At 42.9% G+C, this 22,663-nt stretch overlaps 1 protein-coding gene across 2 annotated transcripts; it reads right to left on the bottom strand.

The window, feature by feature from the left end:
- Positions 1 to 524: 524 nt before the first annotated feature.
- Positions 525 to 17,874, bottom strand: crfb16 (cytokine receptor family member B16). Of its 2 annotated transcripts, none has more exons than XM_078287985.1 (7): positions 17,620 to 17,874; positions 15,409 to 15,535; positions 12,977 to 13,167; positions 12,037 to 12,161; positions 7,054 to 7,201; positions 5,908 to 6,065; positions 525 to 781 (listed from the first exon to the last, which is right to left on the bottom strand). In XM_078287985.1, exons 1-7 carry the CDS (start codon positions 17,681 to 17,683, stop codon positions 599 to 601), a joined length of 996 nt encoding a protein of 331 aa, XP_078144111.1. In that variant the 5' UTR covers positions 17,684 to 17,874; the 3' UTR covers positions 525 to 598. The 2 variants fall into 2 exon arrangements, with proteins under 2 accessions (XP_078144111.1, XP_078144110.1); XM_078287984.1 differs by lacking the exon at positions 525 to 781 and adding an exon at positions 4,483 to 4,740.
- Positions 17,875 to 22,663: the final 4,789 nt, after the last annotated feature.

Consider the following 22,663-nt stretch of genomic DNA (forward strand, 5'->3'; position numbering starts at 1 on the left):
GTACTCCAAATGAAGAAAGGAGGGTGATTCCCTATATTCAGATGTGTGAGAAGTATGGATGTGTGATTGTATAGTTCATTAGTATTCCTGAGTTCTTGAGTCCTTCTCCTCCTGATGGCTGAAAGATAAAGGTCGTTAATTGTGGAATGTGTGAGTTTCAAAGCTCTTCGCCGGGTTGGTATCCTGTCGTTAATTTCCTGAGCTGTCCTGTGGAGACATCTCTGGCTGGCATAGACTCAACTCCTTGAGCCATGGACTGTGTCAGTTCGACACCTTTATGGCCATTTGGTGTTGATTCAAGAAAGCAACAGAAAGGTTGTGGGCTTTTTGCAAATGTCTCCCTGGTATCGCTACACTTTTGAAGGGTCTTTTGCTGCGTTCAGGCTGGAAAGACACGATGGTTAAACGCAACAACGTGGAAATGTTCACGTTCAAACTCGTCTGAAGCTGTCAGGACGCCGTAATTGCAAGCACAGTTGCTTTTACCCATGAAGTCATTCTAACTGTTATTCCCATTGGATGTGAACGGAACACAATCCCGAAGCTCCAAAGTATTTACCATCTGAAACCTCAGATGAACAGTGTTTTCTAGTTGTATTTACTCTGTAAAATCTGAGGTGAGCAGAAGCTTGATTCTACCATCTGTCACAGATGACTTGTCAATCGTTTTCTCCGCCGGTTCAGCCGCTGGTTGGCGGTCGCTCGGCTCGACGGCGTGGATTGGCTCGCATAGCTCCGCCTCCTCGGGGATCTTCAATATTTGAATCTGCAAGTCAGGTTGCTGCAGAGGACAGATAAGGAGACATCAGGGATACCAGACCTGATTAAACAGTTAAAGGGCTTTCTTCAGTCAAACGTAAACTGAAGCATTGCAATGAAACTCTGAACCTCATAAACAGTCACTTTAAAGAATAAGTTATTTGATTTTGGACCTATATATAATTTGTCTCTTCCATCCCTGTAGTACTTGGACCCACAGACAATACTGGCGTTCACAACGACAGCGATCCCCCAAACATCTGTTAACTCGAACTGTCACAACAGCAAACTACTTCATAGTACAATGCTGTGATTAGGAATAATAGAGGAACTAATGCTTGAGCTACAGTTATCTGCACTGTACGTTACTGCACTATACTGTACTTTGTTTACATATCCCAGCTGTGTAGAGCAGGGTATCGCAAACGCCGCTAAGAGGTGGCAAAGGTTTGCAACAATGTCTTTTTTTTGGCACTACCACTAGGAGACACCAAAATCTACAATTTTCAAATCCTACACATAGGGGCTTTAAGGTAACTAATGACCTCCTGATCAATGCAGATGCTGGCACATGCTCTGTTAGTGCTGCTTGGTTCATGTGCAGCTTTTGATATCATTGATCACAGTATCCTGACAGATTGAGGCACTGGGTTGGCATCTCTGGGACTGCCCTAAATTGGTTCCCTTCTTACCTACGTCCATAGATAATCATGTCTCCTCTCTGTCCTTGATTACTGTAAGTATGTTGTGCCACAAGGGTGAATTTTGGGACCAATTTTATTCTCATTGTATATACTTCCTCTCAGCCACATTATTTGTTGTCATAACATCTCGTTTCATTGTTATGCCGATGACACCCAGCTGTACCTTCCAGTAAAACCTACTGACCCTAGTCGATGTGAACAATTGGATGTCAAAAACTTTTCTTCAGCTTAACTCTGAGAAAACAGAAATCCTTGTTATTGGCTCTCAGCACATTTTTGTTCCTTAACACTGAACAATAAGTCTGTCTCCAGAAATCGGGATGACTGGAGGTTTTCCAGCTCAGTTTCTTACTGAATTTATACTGTAGAGTCTGTTTCTTCTTTTTTCTATGAAGTAGCTCTGTTATGAGCAAAGCCTTTCTGTTCGTCTGCCTCGCCACCATGTTCAAAACAAACCGATGGACAGAAATCTATCCGTCAATAATTCTGTCTGTTTTCAGTGTGGCCGCTGCCTTAATCAAAAAACGTAAGGCTGGCTCCAGATTGTCCAGAATCAGCTGCCAGGCTTTTAACTAGACCTAAGAGACGAGATCACATTACCGCCATCTTAGCATCCCTACATTGACTACCTGAACGTTTTAGAATTGATTTTAAGCTATGAAGTGCCTTAAAAGTTATCAGTAAAATACTGATAACTTTTAAGGCACTTCATAGCCTGGTTCCTGGTTACATTTTTGAGCTTTTAACAGTGTATGAGCCTGTGTGCAGCCTGAGATCCTCAGGCAGGGGCCTCCTGTCTGTTCCAGAGTCAAGAGTGAGCCTTTACTGTGAGGAGTCAGTGTCATCTTTTAATTACTTATCAAATTATTCATTTCAAAATGTCTAATAGGATATTTTTTTGAAGAAATTATTGCATATCGTTACGATGCAAACCAACAAACTGCACGCCATCAGGACCATCAGTAAGAGTCTGGTACAAGCCTTGATACACAGCTTTACTATGAGCCTGCACCAGCAGAACAAAGAACACACAGATTTCCTTCACAGTTTCCCTTTCAGTTTGCAGGTTGTCTTGTTTCTGGGAAATGGCCTGACTTGCTGTAAAATGTTATTCTTCCAACCACAATTAAGTCGCTCCCCACCATCATGAAACTCACATTACCTGCAAGGCTGAGCGGAAGAGGAAGAGGAGAGAAAGAAAGAAATATATAGAACTGACAAGTCAAAGAAATAAACAGCTGTGTGTGGTTTGCACTTTAATAAAGTTATCTATGAATCTGTTTATTTATGCATCTGTGGTATCACTTTACTTGCACTGCATAGTGATGCATTTCAAGCAGATTATAAGCCAATTTAAAGCAGAGATCAACTTTTCTTGCAATACACACACACAAACATCAGAAGATTGCATTTAGTTTAACATCATGCCCTTAACTATACTTGTGCCATGAATTTGCTTTTATCTGTTTCATTTTCTTTTATTCCATGTAATGTCGATGTCAAGTGTTTCTATCTACTAAATTATTGTTTGAAATCAATACACATTTATTTTACTGTAGTGGCACAATATGTCATTTTACCCCGTCCTCCCCTACATGTATGCAGGGATGTAGTGGAGTGTCGACCCACCTGAACTCAGTTTACCTATCTTTTTATTTGTGGAACAGAGTTTATAACGTTTTCTGGCCGACAAAAATCTTTGATAAATTTATAGTAATTCATCACAGTAAGTAGAGTCAAACTGAAGTTATCTGAGGAAAAGGTCTTGGTTTTCTCTCTGCAGTGAATCCTTGAGTCATCTTCTCTTCTTCATATGCCTTTAATTTATACTGAGATGCCCTCTGGTGAACCTGCGCACACATACACACATTAAACACACCAGTTTCAATTAAGTCTGAACTGAGTTCTACACAACCTGTCATGCACACACACACACGCACACACACACACACACACACACACACAACTGACAGTACATAAACAGGCACAGTAGATCTGAATCAAAATATCAGCAACTTCAAATGAAAAGTTTAGGTATTGGCCTTCAAAAACCCATTGTTGAACACACACAAATACACACACATGCACACACACATACATACACTCACTTACACACCCTCCTACACACACGTACACACTTCCACCCAACCCCACACACACACAAACACGTATACACAGCCCACCACCCCCAAGTCAGTTAAATTCAAATAAATTCAATTCAATTTGAGACGGGGTTTATGTAAAAAAAAAAAAAAAAAACCACAATAAAAACATAATTAAACAACATAAACACAATGAAAACACGTAACACTACAACATCACTGCAACATATGGGATATGGCCAAATATCACTTCACTTTTCACATAATCAACAGCAGCATTCAGTATCCATCAAAGTTTATAGTCAAAGGTCAAAGGTCACACAGTGTCAATATGATCATTGAACAGAGGGTCGAGGGTCAAAAAAATACTCTAATGTACAGAAATACATGTACAAAGTTAGAATAGAATAAAATAGAACAGAATAAAAACCGCACCTCTAGTTTTTTTAAATAAAAACATGATCAAACAGCACAAGACACGAGACGACAGAACTGAGCTTCCAGTTTTCAGTTTTCATTTTTATAAAAACTGCCGGTGGAGAAGTAAGAGAGACTCAGGTTGAGGATTCAGTAAGGTAATGGCACATGGATTAAAAGACCTCTTGAATATATACAGTACTTTGTAATCCTGGGCACTCGATAGCGCCTCCCAGAGGACAGTTTCTCACATTCGTTTCAACTTTGCTTTTTGCCTGAGCTGAACCGCAGCAGATCTGTCTCTGTCACTTCATGCCAACGGCTGCTGTTTCCTTTTGAAGGGTCTTTTGCTGCGTTCAGGCTGGAAAGACACGATGGTTAAACGCAACAACGTGGAAATGTTCACGTTCAAACTCGTCTGAAGCTGTCAGGACGCCGTAATTGCAAGCATAGTTGCTTTTACCCATGAAGTCATTCTAACTGTTATTCCCATTGGATGTGAACGGAACACAATCCCGAAGCTCCAAAGTATTTACCATCTGAAACCTCAGATGAACAGTATTTTCTAGTTGTATTTACTCTGTAAAATCTGAGGTGAGCAGAAGCTTGATTCTACCATCTGCCACAGATGACTTGTCAATCGTTTTCTCCGCCGGTTCAGCCGCTGGTTGGCGGTCGCTCGGCTCGACGGCGTGGATTGGCTCACATAGCTCCGCCTCCTCGGGGATCTTCAATATTTGAATCTGCAAGCCAGGTTGCTGCAGAGGACAGATAAGGAGACATCAGGGATACCAGACCTGATTAAACAGTTAAAGGGCTTTCTTCAGTCAAACGTAAACTGAAGCATCGCAATGAAACTCTGAACCTCGTAAACAGTCACTTTAAAGAATAAGTTATTTGATTTTGGACCTATATATAATTTGTCTCTTCCATCCCTGTAGTTCTTGGACCCACAGACAATACTGGCTCCAGAGTCAGCTGTCAGTTGAAGCAGCGAGCTCCGTTGCCTCTTGCTGTTAACAATTAGCCTAAACTGTTTGTCAAAATATCTCGTTATCTTACAACAGGTGGTGATGTCACCACCTGTTGTACTCTATAGAAGGTGACATCACCTGGCACCAAAGACCAGCCAATAGCAGATTGCCAATGCAGTACCCTACTTTTCACCATTAGATGTCAGGCTTCACCACAGATTTGGGTTTGGGGTTTAGTTGCTCTTTAAAGGCATACTGAGTAGGATTTTGCCTTTGACCTTTCAAAGTTGACCACTCCCCCCTGCGGTTGCCAGAACGGTATAAAACAGTAAAAAAGTACAGCGAGGCGAAACGCCAAGCAGACAAGTCTCGTTCCAAAACGAGAGTGAATCTGCTGGCTTTCAACCTTTGTCGAGTATTAAAGGAGAGGATGAGGATGAAGAGCGATGCAGAGTTGGCCTGTTTTCTGTTGGACAGCTAGCTGCTGGTTAGCTATCAGCTTTTCTACTGCAAATAAGCTACGCTAACAAGTAGCTAGCTGCCAGCTCACACACACACTCGCTCTGACCAGAACTACAGTTACTCTGTATTTGAGTTCGGGACCGCTACCTCAGCCAGTGAGGCTTTTAGATATAAAAGGACTCAGCAGTGGTTTTGGTTGCAGGACTCACCTGCTGCCAAAAGGTCGACGCCCAGAAACGTCCCGAACATTCAGAAATGAGAAAATCCAGGCAGAAGGCAGCAGGCTCTCTGCACACACACACACACACACTGCCACACACTACCAATGGGCCATAAGTAATGATTGAGTCGGATCATTTTCGGATGGAATTCATGCTATTTCAAGGGGGAAAATCCTACTCAGTACGCCTTTAAGTATAATCTCAGCCATGTAACTGTACTTCTGCTCCAGTAGGGTGTTTGCAGCTCTGTCCACCTCTGGTAACTCACCAGCAACCGGGGCAGCGGGTCTTTATGGAAATATGCTTGGCAGGCCTCTGGGTTGCAGTGAGCGACGGACCAAAACACAACGAACAGGAAACCGGCCATGGCGCACACAGTGACCGTCACAGTGATGGGCCAGTTCCACACGGGGTCCGGAACTGGACCTGGAAAAGCAAGCAAAGTTTAATTTCAAGTTCAAGTTTAACCGATAATACTGTCGTTTTTTTTAAGTCAGCACCAGCGGTCCAGCTTCCTCTGTGTTTCTGCACACAGTCAGCATAGTTGCAGATCTCAGCGCTCGTTTTCCTCCTTCATTCATTCTTGTCCAGTATGAAAAACAACTTCCACAGAGCGAGAGAATCCATCACAGGAAACATGAAGCCAAACTTTCTGTTTTCTCTTATTTCATTGAGCTGAGTCGAGTGTTTTCATCTCAGCGCTGCGTTACATTCCGCTCTGCTTCCTGTCAGTCAGCTGACGCCACAGGAAGAACAGAAGAAGAAGTCTCCTCCAGGAAATAATCCTCAGAAACATGTCGCCTCGGGGCGTCCTGGTGGCTCGGTGGTCTGGGGCGCGTGGCGCGTGGCTGCGGTGTCCTGGGTTTGAGTCCGGCCCGGGACCTTTGTTGCATGTCATCCCGTCTCTCTCCTAGTCTTTCCTGTCTATCTCTATTGTAAAGCCTTTATTCAATCAGGAATCAAATATCTATCTGATATCTGTTTGTCTGTCTGTGTTTAATATGATTTTTCACCAGGAGCTAATATCAGATTGTGAAAATATTGTGCTTGTTTGGGTTGATGTTGAACTTCCTCCTGGCTTCCTCCTGCATGTCACCATTTGTCAAATGCTTGCTAAGTATATTTGAAGAGTTTTGTTCCAAAGTGAGAAATCCAACATTTGAAAAAAGTGACACCTGCTCTTATGCTCCTTTTCAAAGGATAGAAGGTAGCTTAAGTCCTTTAAGTGGTTAAATTACAACACTTTTACAAACTGGATCATCTAAACTCTAGAGATGGACTGTCAGGTAATGATTTTTTACAATATGGATACACATTTTGGAAACAAACTTCTTTTGTAGCTAAAATAATGTCATTGTGCGTGTGTGTGTGTGTGTGTGTGCGTGCGTGCGTGCGTCCACCTACACACACCTACCTGTGATAGTGACGCAGTGTGTGTCGGTGCTGCTGCTCCTCAGCTGTGTGTCCATCTGGGTGTGAGCTCTGACGCAGTACTGCGCCCCGTCCTGCAGGGCGGCGACCTGCAGCACGCTCTGCTGCGCCGGCAGCACATAGGAGGCAGCCTGCCAGAGAGGAGGAGGAGTCACACACTGCTCAGACGTCACACACACTGCTCAGACGTCACACACACTGCTCAGACGTCACACACTGCTCAGACGTCACACACACTGCTCAGACATCACACACTGCTCAGACGTCACACACACTGCTCAGACGTCACACACTGCTCAGACGTCACACACTGCTCAGATGTCACACACTGCTCAGATGTCACACACTGCTCAGACGTCACACACACTGCTCAGACGTCACACACACTGCTCAGACATCACACACTGCTCAGACGTCACACACACTGCTCAGACGTCACACACACTGCTCAGACGTCACACACACTGCTCAGACGTCACACACACTGCTCAGACGTCACACACTGCTCAGACGTCACACACTGCTCAGACGTCACACACTGCTCAGACGTCACACACACTGCTCAGACGTCACACACTGCTCAGACGTCACACACTGCTCAGACGTCACACACTCTGCTCAGACGTCACACACTGCTCAGACATCACACACTGCTCAGACGTCACACACACTGCTCAGACGTCACACACACTGCTCAGACGTCACACACACTGCTCAGACGTCACACACACTGCTCAGACATCACACACTGCTCAGACATCACACACTGCTCAGACGTCACACACACTGCTCAGACGTCACACACTGCTCAGACATCACACACTGCTCAGACGTCACACACACTGCTCAGACGTCACACACGCTGCTCAGACATCACATGCTGCTCAGATGTCACACACACTGCTCAGACGTCACACACACTGCTCAGACGTCACACACTGCTCAGACGTCACACACTGCTCAGACGTCACACACACTGCTCAGACGTCACACACACTGCTCAGACGTCACACACTGCTCAGACGTCACACACACTGCTCAGACGTCACACACTGCTCAGACGTCACACACACTGCTCAGACGTCACACACTGCTCAGACGTCACACACACTGCTCAGACGTCACACACACTGCTCAGACGTCACACACTGCTCAGACGTCACACACACTGCTCAGACGTCACACACTGCTCAGACGTCACACACACTGCTCAGACGTCACACACACTGCTCAGACGTCACACACTGCTCAGACGTCACACACACTGCTCAGACGTCACACACTGCTCAGACGTCACACACTGCTCAGACGTCACACACACTGCTCAGACGTCACACACCCTGCTCAGACGTCACACACTGCTCAGACGTCACACACACTGCTCAGACGTCACACACTGCTCAGACGTCACACACTGCTCAGACGTCACACACACTGCTCAGATGTCACACACACTGCTCAGACGTCACACACTGCTCAGACGTCACACACTGCTCAGACGTCACACACACTGCTCAGACGTCACACACTGCTCAGACGTCACACACACTGCTCAGACGTCACACACACTGCTCAGACGTCACACACTGCTCAGACGTCACACACTGCTCAGACGTCACACACACTGCTCAGACGTCACACACACTGCTCAGACGTCACACACTGCTCAGACGTCACACACTGCTCAGACGTCACACACACTGCTCAGACGTCACACACTGCTCAGACATCACACACTGCTCAGACGTCACACACACTGCTCAGACGTCACACACTGCTCAGACGTCACACACACTGCTCAGACGTCACACACACTGCTCAGACGTCACACACTGCTCAGACGTCACACACTGCTCAGACGTCACACACACTGCTCAGACGTCACACACACTGCTCAGACGTCACACACTGCTCAGACGTCACACACACTGCTCAGACGTCACACACTGCTCAGACGTCACACACTGCTCAGACGTCACACACACTGCTCAGACGTCACACACTGCTCAGACGTCACACACACTGCTCAGACGTCACACACTGCTCAGACATCACACACTGCTCAGACATCACACACTGCTCAGACGTCACACACACTGCTCAGACGTCACACACTGCTCAGACATCACACACTGCTCAGACGTCACACACACTGCTCAGACGTCACACACTGCTCAGACGTCACACACACTGCTCAGACGTCACACACACTGCTCAGACGTCACACACACTGCTCAGACGTCACACACTGCTCAGACATCACACACTGCTCAGACATCACATGCTGCTCAGACGTCACACACACTGCTCAGACATCACACACTGCTCAGACATCACACACTGCTCAGATGTCACACACACTGCTCAGACGTCACACACTGCTCAGACGTCACACACACTGCTCAGACGTCACACACACTGCTCAGACGTCACACACTGCTCAGACGTCACACACACTGCTCAGACATCACACACACTGCTCAGACGTCACACACACTGCTCAGACGTCACACACTGCTCAGACGTCACACACTGCTCAGACGTCACACACACTGCTCAGACGTCACACACACTGCTCAGACGTCACACACTGCTCAGACGTCACACACACTGCTCAGACGTCACACACTGCTCAGACGTCACACACTGCTCAGACGTCACACACACTGCTCAGACGTCACACACTGCTCAGACGTCACACACACTGCTCAGACGTCACACAGGCTGCTCAGACGTCACACACACTGCTCAGACGTCACACACTGCTCAGACGTCACACAGGCTGCTCAGACGTCACACACACTGCTCAGACGTCACACAGACTGCATTCACACCAAGCGGCCAAAACCTCCGGTGAATTTTGAAGCCGATCCTGAAGTGCTGCAGCAGCAGTTCCTCTAACGTCCGAAAAGACTCCAGACCGCCCAACTCCAGGAAGTCAATGGACCATAACCCAACTTCTGATAAAAATATAAAGTCAATACATTTTTATGGTCTCAGTAGCATCAAAATAACTGTCATTAACGCGATATAACAGATAAAATACAGGGTTGTTTTCCTGGTGAATGACAGCTTGTCATTAAAGCCTGTCCAGTGATTCAACAGGTCACTAATTACGAGCCAATAGGCGGCGCCGTGGCTCTGCAGACGACCCAAGCCCCGCCCCCTCCACCTGGGCTCCGCCTCTCTTTGACTGCTCTGGCTCCAAAAAATGGAGAAGCAGAAGAGAATGCTTTTGGATTTTCACTCTGCAGACTCTCTCCCCGAAGGGCCTGAATGATGAAATGCCTCTGCATGTCATGCTTTAAGTGTGGTTGTCTGTTCTCTCTATCCTGGACGTCCTATAGCAGTCTGCTGTGGAGTGTGAGGTAAAAACTACATGAACTCTGATCTGACTGGTCAGACTCAGGTCACATTGCTGTGCAGCAGATATATTTCGGATCTCGGACCATATACCAAATCATAAGATCAGGTTCTATGTGTTTTTTGGTGTTCACACTGCTCTGAAAAAATCTGATCTGTGTCACATGTAGGGGAAAAAATCGTATTTGGGCCCCTTCCACCTGTAGTGTGAACGTAGCCATGGATATGAGCTATAAATCCAAACAGCAGACCAACATTTTACCAACGTAGAATAAATGTTAATGCATCAACACAACTAACATTGATTCAACATCAGCTTTGCACCCTGAAATAATGTTAATCCAACATTGAAAATGGATTGACACCGACCCAAAAAATCATTAAGGCATATTATGATTATTCCTTTCTAAGTTTTTCAAATTTTTCATTCATTAAATGTATTCTATTATACATATTGTACGATTACATTCTTAATAAAATACTATTTTAATTAGGTTTTATTTCCTTTTCTTGAGTTGGTGACTTCTAGCTTAAAATCCTACCAAATGCAACCCAACGTCGTGTTTCACTGGCAAAAATTTGAACTGAAGTAACATTCATTTTCAAAGTTGGAGCAGAGATTTGGCCTTAACTAGATGTCCCTCAGTAGAGCGCATACCTCCGCCAACACCATGCAACTTTCAGTATATTTTATTTTATTTTATTTAACATTTATTTAACCAGGTAATATCTCATTGAAATTCAAAGGAAATCTCTTTTACAGGAGCGACGTGGCCAAGAGGGCAGCACTGAACAAAGTTACGCACAAGGACAACATAACAGCATAACAACAACAACAGTTAACACACACACACACACACACACATACAGTACATATTCATTAAAACAGGTCAGGTAGGTTGATGGCAGAGACCGATTGAGTTTTCCTCCAATTCACCCAAAGAAAACAATTTTAAGTCCGTCTGAAAAGCATTCCAAGAGAAGGGTGCAGAATACTTAAAAGCGTTTTTGCCCAACTTTCTTCATATTCCAGCTCCACATGTCAGATTTTCACCAAAAGTTAATAATCTCTTCCATGCCACATTGCCAAGTTGTTTCACATTTTCCTGACTGGACCTGAACGTGACACGAGATCTGCCTGTTCACATTCTGCACACTTTTAATCATTTTATCTGATTATCTCAACACCACCTGACCAATCAGCTCTCTGTCTGTTCAGTTTCCATTAGAGCTGCTCTTCTGCCACTGGACCAAGGTTTGGAAAAATTATCAGGTTGGTTCTGTCTAAACAGGAAATGAGCTCTCCAGAGCGTCCAAGTTATTTGATTAGTCCAATAATGGAGGGTTTGCCTCTTCTTCTGTCTGCTGATTGGCTACAAAGTTTTATGGTGTTACGTGAATTAATTTGTACATTATATATAGAAGCCTTTGGACAATTGGTGTAAAAAATGAATCAGTTCTTGGCCCCATGACCTGTCTTTCCACAAGGTTTCGTTTGCTTTTTGAGAAATCCTGCTAGCAGACAGACAGACGGAATAGGGCAAAAACAAAACCCCCAGCCGGGTGAGCGGTCAGCACGCTACGCTGAAATGTTAAATCTCACCTGTAGCTCCTCCCCTCTCTTCCAGACGGTCACGCTGACTCCGGCGGTGAGGGGAAGGTTGTCGAACGACACCCGAAGAGCGTCGCCCTCCGCCGTCACCGTCATCTCCGGCGCTGTCAGGAGCGCTGTGCAGACACGGTTTACACGGTTATTCATTCATTCATTCATTCATTTTCTCTACCTGATTATTGCTTTTCAGGGTCATGGGGGGACTGGGGGATATCCCAGCATGCACTGGGTTGAAGGAACCTGGACAAGTCTCCAGTCCATCACAGGGCAAACACAAATAGATAAACACTCTGAAACCTATGAGCAATTTAGAGTCTCCAAATTGTGAAAATAATTAAAACTCACATCTCTGCAACCGGATCTCATGCAAATACATGAAATGAACATGACTTGTTGACACCAAATTACATGTTGGTGGCATGTAAAGTGTTAAAATTCTGTTTTCCCAGCAGGAAACGGTTCCATGAAGGAGACACGAATGAATGAATGGACGATGAGTTTGACTTCAATACCGACGACCAGAGTTCAATTCCCAGCTTGTATGAAGGCAATTACTACTTTTAGTCAAATTGAAAATTTTTTAGCAAAGGTTTTTCTTATTTAACCGACCAAAACTTTAGCTGAAAATTCTGTGTCCAATAAATTTTTGCATAATTCCTGTCCACAGCGCATCAAATCTACGTTTCAGAGTTTGTGCTCATTTCACGACTTTTTATGCGATCGTGACACCAGGGGTCTCACTGCATCAGGGCTAATTTCATTTCTCTAGTTATTTGTTTAATTGTAAAACTTTTCAGCAGTCATCATTTCACTGGTCAGTTCCTTCTCTCTCATGTTAATCAGTGAAATCAGCTGCTCTACTGTTTGTCTGGTATGAAAACCTGCAGACCGGACACCGCTGACCTCCAGACATTATTTCTCAGCCTCTTACTGTTTCTCCTGTTGAAGGGTCTGCTGAGCTGGGCCCACGGCGAGACCTGCGACCCGCACTGCGCTCTGACGTGGATGTTGTAGTCGGAGTCTGAGCCCAGGTCAAAGGTCAGGTCACAGTGAGTGTGGGGAATCTGCTGGCACTCAGGAGCGTCCACCCATCTTCCATTCAGGATCCTCAGCTCAAACTCCCTGAAGCAGACAAACAGTCATCTTCATATGGAGACTGGAGTTTTAGTTATAGAAACATTTCTCAGAGGCAGAAATAGAGTTAAGCCTCAGTGGGTGGAGCCAAAGAACCAACATTTTTGTGTGTGTGTAACTACATAAATATTCACGCATAGATTAGCCGCTGCAGTTGCACAGCTTACACACATTAGCGAGGCTGTAACGGTGAAGCCACACTTGCAAGCGATTCACTAAGCGACCAATTCGCCTCCACTCATTGTCTGTAAGAAGGGATTGTTCGCTATGCATTGCATGTTGGGAGAGCTCGAGATGCCAACCGGGCTGGCGAGGCGGTGAAAAAGTTGAGCTCAAGTCAATAAAATGCAAATGAGCGAGACATTTGCAGCGTGATAAACCAATCGGATCTGGGGGAAAGAGGCAGCAGGGAGCGGGCTGCAGAGATAGTAACTGAAACGCCATGGTGGAGGAGAAAATTATAATGTGTGACACACTGAGCCTGAGCACTGATAAATGTAAACAAACTTGATGATTAGAACAAAGCACAACCTAACTTGTTTGCTGCTGGTCAGTTCACCACGGAAACGCCCACAAGCGGCCGAACAGACAGGGCGACAGCGATGTCATCAGTCATCACTTGCAAGTGTGGCTTCACTGTAACACCGGGCGAGCGAGCATCACTCAATACGAGGTGAGAGAGCGCTGTTTGGTGGAGGGAAACTCAACAACTGTCAGGCACTGAGTAGCAGTGAGGAGGTGCCGTATCAGATGAAATGTGATCGATCGGTTATCGGCTGATCACACTGTTCAATTAGTCAGCCAAAGACTGACGACTCATCATGAACTCTGGAGAAGGCAAAGCATCACCAATCAGATGATCACCTGGTTCAATACAAGCAAAATCCTTCCTACAGAAAGTCCAGTAAGGTTGTGTGAAAATTCACAACTATGTTAAATGTTCACAATAATTGAACTGTTACTTCCTTTTATATTAATTAGATACTACTCAATAAACCAAAGAAAGAAAACAAAAAAGATGTTGTGCCCTGGTTAATACAGTAGGGGTTAAGTGTCTAAAAGCGGCGTGTTTCTAACTGGTAATTAGAGCGTTCACTGATAAATTCACAGCCAACTCATCTGACTCATCATAATAACCCATAAACACCTGTCACACATCACGTAACAAGCTAGCAGGTGTGACTACAATCCTGTCATATTTCAGTGGCGATGCACAACACACACCCCGACCCCTTCATGGGCGGGGTCGGACTCAGACTGCGTCACATGAGCCTGTCAATCACAGTAAAGGAGTCCCAGTTGTCTTTCAGATGCTTTCCTGTGATTGTTTTAAACTCTCATGCATCCACTGTGCTTTCCAGTATGTCAACCACCACCCATCTGGCACTTAAAATGATTGTTATTAAAATTAAATGCAGAGAGTAGAGTTCGACCGATGGGTGTTGTAGAAGGCCGATATCGATATAGTTTGCATTGAAGCTGCAATATCTTTATATTTGATCGTTTTCACTGCAAACAAATTCCAAGGATTCATTTTTTTCCTCCAGGATTTTCTTTGTCAGGGTGGAAAATCCTCTGAAACGATATGTAGATCAACATGGGACACTAAAACTCTCCACTGAAACCAATAATAATAATAATAATAATAACTTCGATATATGCATGGCTTCTATTTGTCGCAGCTTGTCTGTTGCATATTTGAGCCATATAAATGTGTATAAATGCCAAGATTTTGTTTATTACAATCATTTATCACCATGTTAATAAAAAAATAAAAAGATACATAAACCAATGTCACTGAAATAAATGTTGGAGATGAGGTGATCTAGCGGCTGAGAAGCTTCTGTTTGGCTGCACTCTCAAAAAAAGTGACATATGAACTAAAACTAGTTTACAAGGTTAACAAGTTTACTCGCTCGCTTCATCGAGAATGTTTTTCAGGAGTGGGAGGGGGAGAGCGCCGCTTTTAAACAGCGAGGGAGGAGACAAGCTAGTTTTAAAACAATGTAAAGCTGCTGGACGGAGCGGGAGGAGTCTGACAACAAGCTGTAGAAAAGAGGAGAAAAAAGCATAAACAGCTTCTGTGTGGATATTGGTTTATATCATTATGTCTCAATGAAATCTCCACATAGCACACATCAGCTTCAGGACTGGTTAGCAGGTCTGATATTGTTGATTGCAGGGTGAAGTGTAGTTCAGTTGTGAATGTGTGGGATCAGGGTCACTCACCCCTGGAACTGGACAGAGTAGAGCACTGTGGCGTTGCAGGCGGCCTGCGGGGGGCGCCACTTCAGAACGTGTCTCATGTTGACGGACTTGATGGAAACTCTGTGGGGCGACGGGAGAAACCAGGCATCTGTAGGCAGATGTGTTCATATTTTCACTAAATCCTACACATGACAGACAGACAGACAGTGTGATGACATTTTTATAGACATTTTCAGCAGAACTGATTACACATCTCTGTTGTTTGCTATGCTGTATGCTATTTTCTGCATCAGGTCTGTTTTACTTTATTTTTCTTGCTTGGCATTAATGGATTTAGGCTAGTTGTTATTCTGCGGTTTTCCTCCTTGTTCTGTTCTCCAATTCAGTTGTGTTTTTGTCATCTTTATTTTTTTAATTTCTTTTTTGTTTTGAGGTGACATGTTTTATCAGTCCCTTTCTTTTTTTTTATCTCATCTGCACAAGTTTATAATTTTTACCTCTTATTTCTTTCTTTCTTTCATCACTTTGTTTCTGTGTTTTTCCACTGTACAATAAAACAATGTGCAACACCGCTGTGGTGTTTCTGCACTGCACTTCCCACAGATCACCTGTCAATCAAACAGTGTGGGCGGAGCTTGGGTTTCCTGTTGATGCAGTTTGAGTTTCTCTTGTCTTTGTCTGTTCAGCCATGTGGCTATCACAACATTAGACAGTTGCATGAATAAGCAGGTGTACAGGTGTTCCTAATAAAGTGCTCAGTGAGTATATATATATATATATATTTATTTATTTATTTTTTTTTTTTTCAGGAATCTCTTCTTTCTTTTCTTCTTTGTCTCTGACATTTGATATTTAAATTCAATTTGTAAAGCTTGATTGCTGCTTGTTTGTCTGTCTAAATGTCTGTATGTTGCACTGCACCAAAATCACCAGGTCAAATTCCTAGTATGTGAAAATGTACCTGGCAAAAATAAATCTGATTCTGAATCTGAGAGGAGCGGAACAGACAGTTAGTTGTAAAATGATGTAAAATACTACTTTAAACTAAAGTGATATTAAACTAAATTAAATGGCACTATACTATACTAAACTCAGCTACCCAGGAGAGGTTATGGTGACAATTTTGACAATGTAGGACTGCCGGTTCAGCTTACTGCATCACACATCAGTCCAAACTAGTTCATCTGCATTGAGGAATAGTTGTGAGGTGTGTGGCTGCCTGTGGCTGCCGGCGGTTAGATTCAAACCGCAGAGAAAACAACAGATCGCTGCTGTTTGGAAAAGCTTCAGCGCCTCAAATAAAATCAGCTTTCCATAAATGAAGACAAAACAGCCTAACTTTAAGAGTTTTAGAGGTTTAGTTTAGTTTGCTTTGTTTTCAGTTTGCACAGGGATAAAACTCAGAAGCGAAGCGACAAAAATACACAGTAATAAAATTCAGTGATCAACAACAAGACTCAGATTTCACTCATTTTCAAACTGTTCAATTTATTCTTAGAAATTAATTTAGCACCAAATCAAAACAAACAATGGTACTTCTATAGCTTTTCAATGGATGGATGGGAAAGGATTGGAAAGTCTAGAAATGTAGAGAAACAGAATTTGGTGATTTCCCGGTCTGGAAAAGTTTGGGAATTGCACGAAACAGTATGAAAAAGTATGGATTAGTATTATTGTCCAGTCCCATTTTTTCAGGACATGATTTCCCCCCCCACAAAAAATGCATATGTAATGGGTACAAACTGGATTATCTAAGTCTTCAGTTCCTCAGACAGCATCCCTCCCTTTGGTGAAACTCAACACACCCAGTCCTTCAAAAAGAGTCTTCATCGCCACCGGGTGAGGAAACACCGGAAGAGTCTTCATCACTTATTTTTCTCCGCTGGTCTGGACTCTTTTCACTGTTGCTTTAATGTTGGTGAGCTAAGAATTAAAGGTTATTCTACTGTTGAGAGGCAGATAATTGACTAAAGTGTGAAATGTAGATGAAGTCGAGTCTCAAGTCTTCTCTTCATGCATCAAGCAATTAAAATTATGACTCGAGTCTGCCTGGGTTCTCACATCTGGTATTGGACTTTGGAAATTAACTCTTCAGCTGATGAATGCCTTTTTAGTGATTTTTCACCAGGTGGCAGTGAAGTAGAAACTGAGGCTGATTCTGCTTCTGCACTCTCTGCATCTCTCCCTGTATAAGAGCATCAGCTAAATGCCTAAAATGTAAAATGTACTTACAGTTTGTGAGGTCCAGCAGGACCAGCAGCAGAGCACCATGGGAAACCTTCCCTCTTGCTCCCATAGCCTCTCTGTGTTCTCTCCTGCCTTCAAAATACAGTCAAGTCATTTCCACCGCGTGCGATTCCCACTTCTTCCTTGTTCTTTACCGTCCGTTACCTGGATGTAAACTGCTAGTTAATATCCAGAAAACAGTCGTCTTCTTTCTCCTCCAAGGAAAACGTGGATACTCCTTTGGTTTTCATGCAAAGCTCCTCTGTCGGCCCTTGAATCTGCTGCTTCCTCTCCTGCATTCACACCTCATGTAAACGTGAAAATATGCCTTGAATGCATCTTCAAAATCACAGAAATATCCCAGTAAATAACGTCTATCAATTGAGTGTGTGTCGTCCCAAGTCCAAGATTCCTAGAAAACTTGAGTTCGGCTACTTAACTGTTGAAGCGAACACATGGATTACTAAAAGAGAAGTCTTCTCCCATGTGTGTCATTCTGAGCAGTCCTGTCTGTTTCTGTGCAGAGAGAAATACTGGCATGTCCAGATGCTGAGGTTGAATTATAGGTGGCAGAGCCAGTCGAACTTGTTATCAGCCCTGTGGGCCTCTGCCTGCGCTCGCTGTCAGCTTTAAATCACTTCAACATCTAACACATGAATCTTATGAGACATGGTTTCTATTGTTGATGCTTTTCAGCCTGTTTTTTTTCTGTTGTATTTTCCTGTTTTGTTCCTTTTTAATCCAGTCTGTAATTCATGTCTGACAGTTTGATTATTGTTCTTATTGACTTTTATTTACAGTAATATTGTTTTATTTTCAGTAAAGCAGTTTGTAACTGACTTAAAAAGTGCTTGTAGTAGCAGTAGTAGTAGTAGTTGTTGTACTAGTGGTAGTAGTAGTAATAGTAATGGTAGTAGTGTTGGTAGTAATAGTAGTATAGGCCATATTAATGATGGTACATATAATGTACACATTATATACAGTATATATAATGTATATGGATATATGGTTCATACTAAAGTGATGTGACAGTGTTGTCAGTTCTTTACCTGTAATGTTGACCTGCTGTAGGGAAATGTTTAGTTCCTGCTCTACATCTGAATGAGCTCATTGTTATCACACACCAGACAATCTGCCAATATCACTGAAACCAGCCTGGTGCTCTCAGTGTCCAGTAAGTCTCCCATTCACTGTCAATGGAGCAGCTCAGGACTCTGTCTACCACTCTACCACGCTATTTAAAGAGACACTTAATGGGAACTTTCTACTTAAAGGGGATTTTATTTTATCTTTTTTTTAGTAAGTAATTATCACTTTAGAGAAAATGTTACATGGACCCCTCAGCTACCCTGAAAACCTTAAAAGCTTATGTACTAGCTTGAGGCTAGCAGTACCCATTGATTAGAAAGAGGAATGCTAACAATGCTATCATGCTGTATCACGTTGTCTCATGATTTTTACCTCCTGGTACTGTAGCATCACACTTACTTGGGCAAACAATTTATTTTAGTAGTACTATTCAGAACCAGTGTTTAATATAGCCGATGCAGAATACATTTTATTCATATATATATATATGCTGTTTAATCAGCATCTTGATATGCCACACCTGTCAGGTGGATGGATTATCTTGGCAAAGGAGAAGTGCTCACTAACACGGATTTAAACAAATTTGTGAACAAAATTTGAGAGAAATAAGCCTTTTATGTGCATAGAAAAAGTCTTAGATCTTTTATTTCAACTCATGAAAAATGGGAGCAAAACCAAAAGTGTTTATATTTTTGTTCAGTATATATGATGTAATATGTATATGACATATACTGTATATGATGCTATGTAAAGCTCTTTGAGACATGCTTGTGATAAAGGGTTATATAAATAAACTAGACTAGACTGTGGAGTAAAATAAGTGAGGAAGACTATTCCAGTGTTTCCTCACCAGGTGGCGATGAAGACTCTTTTTGAAGGACTGGGTGTGTTGAGTTTCACCAAAGGCAGAGATGCTGACTGAACTGAAGAGCTAGATATATCCAGTTTGTACCCATTACATACACATTTTTTGGGGGGTAAAAATCCTTACCTGAATTTTAACATTCAATATCTCTAAAATAACGATGATAAAAGACATTTTCTCAAAGACTTAAAGGAAAACTCTGATCCTCTTCCACTGATATACATCATTAGTCTGTGGCGTTCAATTAATTCCACTAGTTATTTTATTATGAAGTGATGTCTGGTCTCTCTCCTGCTCCTGCAGTGCATTCTGGTCTCTCTCCTGCTCCTGTGGGTGGAGAAACTGGTCTCTCTTCTTCTTCTCCGATGGATTTCTCCCTGTATGATTGTTGAACGTCTCTCGGTGCGAAATGGCGGCTCTAGAAAGAAGCCCTCGCTCTTTGATTCTGACACTAAAACCTGATGTTTACCCTGGATGTTTTAGATCGCTGAAACATTTTCTGCTGTCAAACTCACAGTCAAAAGACTCACTATCGATATATTTCTGTATAACTGTGTATTTCCACCCCCTGGCCTCACAAACTACATCTCTCTTCCACCTGCCCTGGAGGAGCAGTCAGTCAGTGGGGCGGGGCTGAAAATCTCACAGTGCCGTGCGAGCTGTCAATCACAGGAGAGCAGTCTCTTTGAAAGTCTAAATTGCGTTCCAAATACTTTTCTGCGGTTGATTAAACTCTCTGGCATCCATTGTGTCTTCCTGTGTGGCAGCCACCGCCCATCTGGCACGCTAATTAAAACTAATGCAGAGAGTAGAGTTCGACCGGCGGGTGTTACTGAAGGCCGGAATTGATATTTTTGGATTGAAGCTGCAATATCTTTAAATTTGACCATTTTCATGCCAAAAATAAATAAATAAATTCCAAATAGTTGTGTTTCCACCAAAACATTATAGTTATCAGTGCGGAAAAGCCTTTGAAGCAGCATTTAGAGCATGGGACACTAAAACTCTCTACTGAAACCCTGGATAATTCTATACTAATACTAATACTAACATATTCATGTATACATGATACTCAAAATATCACATTAGAATCAGTTCAGGTTTCCCATAAGAGGAGAAGAAAGAGACAGAGGCAGAGTGAGATCAGACTTTGGACTCTCATGATGATCAAACATTAACTGCAGCTCGCCATAAAGCTATAAAGACATAAAACCTGACTGTCTGCTTGTTGGTGTCTTTTCTCTGTGGGTGGAGAAGTGAAGCTTTATCACTGCAACAAGGAAATCCAGCTAATACTTAAAACCAGTCAAATATTCACTCAGTGGGTTTCACTTGTTTCAATACAACTAGCAGTAGTAGCAGTAGCTGTAGAAGTAGAATTAGTAGTAGTAGTCGCAGTAGTTGTTGTAGTAGTAGTTGTACTAGTAGCAGTGGGAATAGTAGCAGTTTTAGTAGTAGTAGTAGTAGTAGTAGTAGTAGTAGTAGCAGCAGTAATACTAGTAGTAGTAGTTGTAGTTGTAGTAGCAGTAATAGTACTAGTAGCAGTTATAGTAGCCTACTAGTGGCAGTAATACTTGCAGTAGTAACAGTAGTAGTACAATTACAGTTTAGGCTTTTAGCAGACGTTCTTGGCCTTGTGTGTGTGTGTGTGTGTGTGTGTGTGTGTGTGTGTGTGTGTGTGTGTGTGTGGAAATTGAAAGCTCTACATTGAAGTGAAGAAATTCACTATTCACTAGAGCTATTTAATTTTTAAAAATCTGCCTTTTTTTCCAGGCAGTTCCAGACTGGGCTGGTCTTGAGGTTGTGGCTAGCAGGTTTTGTGTTATTTTTTCATTGCGGCTTCAAAACGGTTCAAAATCCACCTTAAATAAAGAAATTCATATAAGAGCAAACCTCTGAAGCAACACAGTCAGTTAGCCTCAGACGCAGGAAGGTAGAGGAACGTTCGTTTGACAGAGGGCGGGACCAGGAAGTCCTTATTGGGCAGAAAAATGATGTCACACACCCGACCGGCCTATTGTCTCTTACTTCCTGCTGTAGAGTTCATGACTTCCTGATTTCTGTGTGCACAACAAACTGTTCCCCTGTACACAAGAGGAACATGTGAAAGCTGAACCGGTAATCCCTTAAAATACCCTTACATTTACATTGATTCACCCCTTAATTCATGCAAAATCCCCTTAAAATTAGTTAAGGGAGTTATTAATAGAGGAGACCCCATCAAAACCTCCTTAAATTCCCCTTAATCTTGACTCCTTACTTTCTAATTTAATGTAAAATTCAGGGAGACAGGAACTTTCCCTTAATAACTCATTAATAACCTGTAAACCTGCACAAAAGACATGAAAAATCTCTTCATTTCTAGAGTCTCCATGAACCAACCAATGAATAAATCCCTTATAAACACATGATACTAATCTTACTATTTAAAGCTGTTATTTATGTAATGAGAAATTAAGGAGATTTCAGGAATTAAGTTAATTTTTAAACATCTGAATATGTTTTTTAATTGAGCAGCGGGGGAAAAAAGCCCTGTGACTGCTGAAGCATCCTTGAGCAAGACACTGAATCCCTACCTGCTCCAGACCCTGACCTCTGACCTCTGACCTCTGACCTCTGACCTACAGGGATCAACAGAGTACAACATTAATTAAATAGAAAAATAGAGAAAATTAGCAAAGAAAATAATGGAAATGCTAAAACTCAGCAGTGAGTGAACAGGGTGAGAAAAGGGAAACTCACGGCCATAAAACCGTTATCTTGGTTTCACAGCAATAATCCACTTCACTCTATTTCGGTTTCTATTTTCGCGACGTGAAAGCACCCATTTGCATCTTTTTAATTATATATGTGGTATTCTTGTTTGATAACTATGAAGTTGTGCAGTGATACACAGTGCAGAATAGAGTAGGCTGCAGTACTGTATGTAGTACAGAATGTGGACCCAATTCAGTTTTCTCTGTAGGTGTCTATGTGGATATCACTGTTTTTAAATTAAATTAAAGTTAGAGATACAGTACATGATGATATGTCAGAATGAAATATAAGAATATATTTACGGTATGTGGAATATCAGCTGTGTGCCTTCTCATCCTT

Source organism: Centroberyx gerrardi, chromosome 13, assembly GCF_048128805.1.
Source record: "Centroberyx gerrardi isolate f3 chromosome 13, fCenGer3.hap1.cur.20231027, whole genome shotgun sequence".
NCBI lineage: Eukaryota > Metazoa > Chordata > Actinopteri > Beryciformes > Berycidae > Centroberyx > Centroberyx gerrardi.

Excerpts from the sequence above, each read along its gene's own strand:
- crfb16 (XM_078287985.1), bottom strand. The coding sequence starts at position 17,683 with ATGGGAGCAAGAGGGAAGGTTTCCCATGGTGCTCTGCTGCTGGTCCTG. Across the intron at positions 15,536-17,619 it reads CCTGCTGGACCTCACAAACT|ATGCCTGGTTTCTCCCGTCG; the intron begins GTAAGTACATTT and ends ATCTGCCTACAG. Across the intron at positions 6,066-7,053 it reads ACACTGCGTCACTATCACAG|GTCCAGTTCCGGACCCCGTG; the intron begins GTAGGTGTGTGT and ends TTGCTTTTCCAG.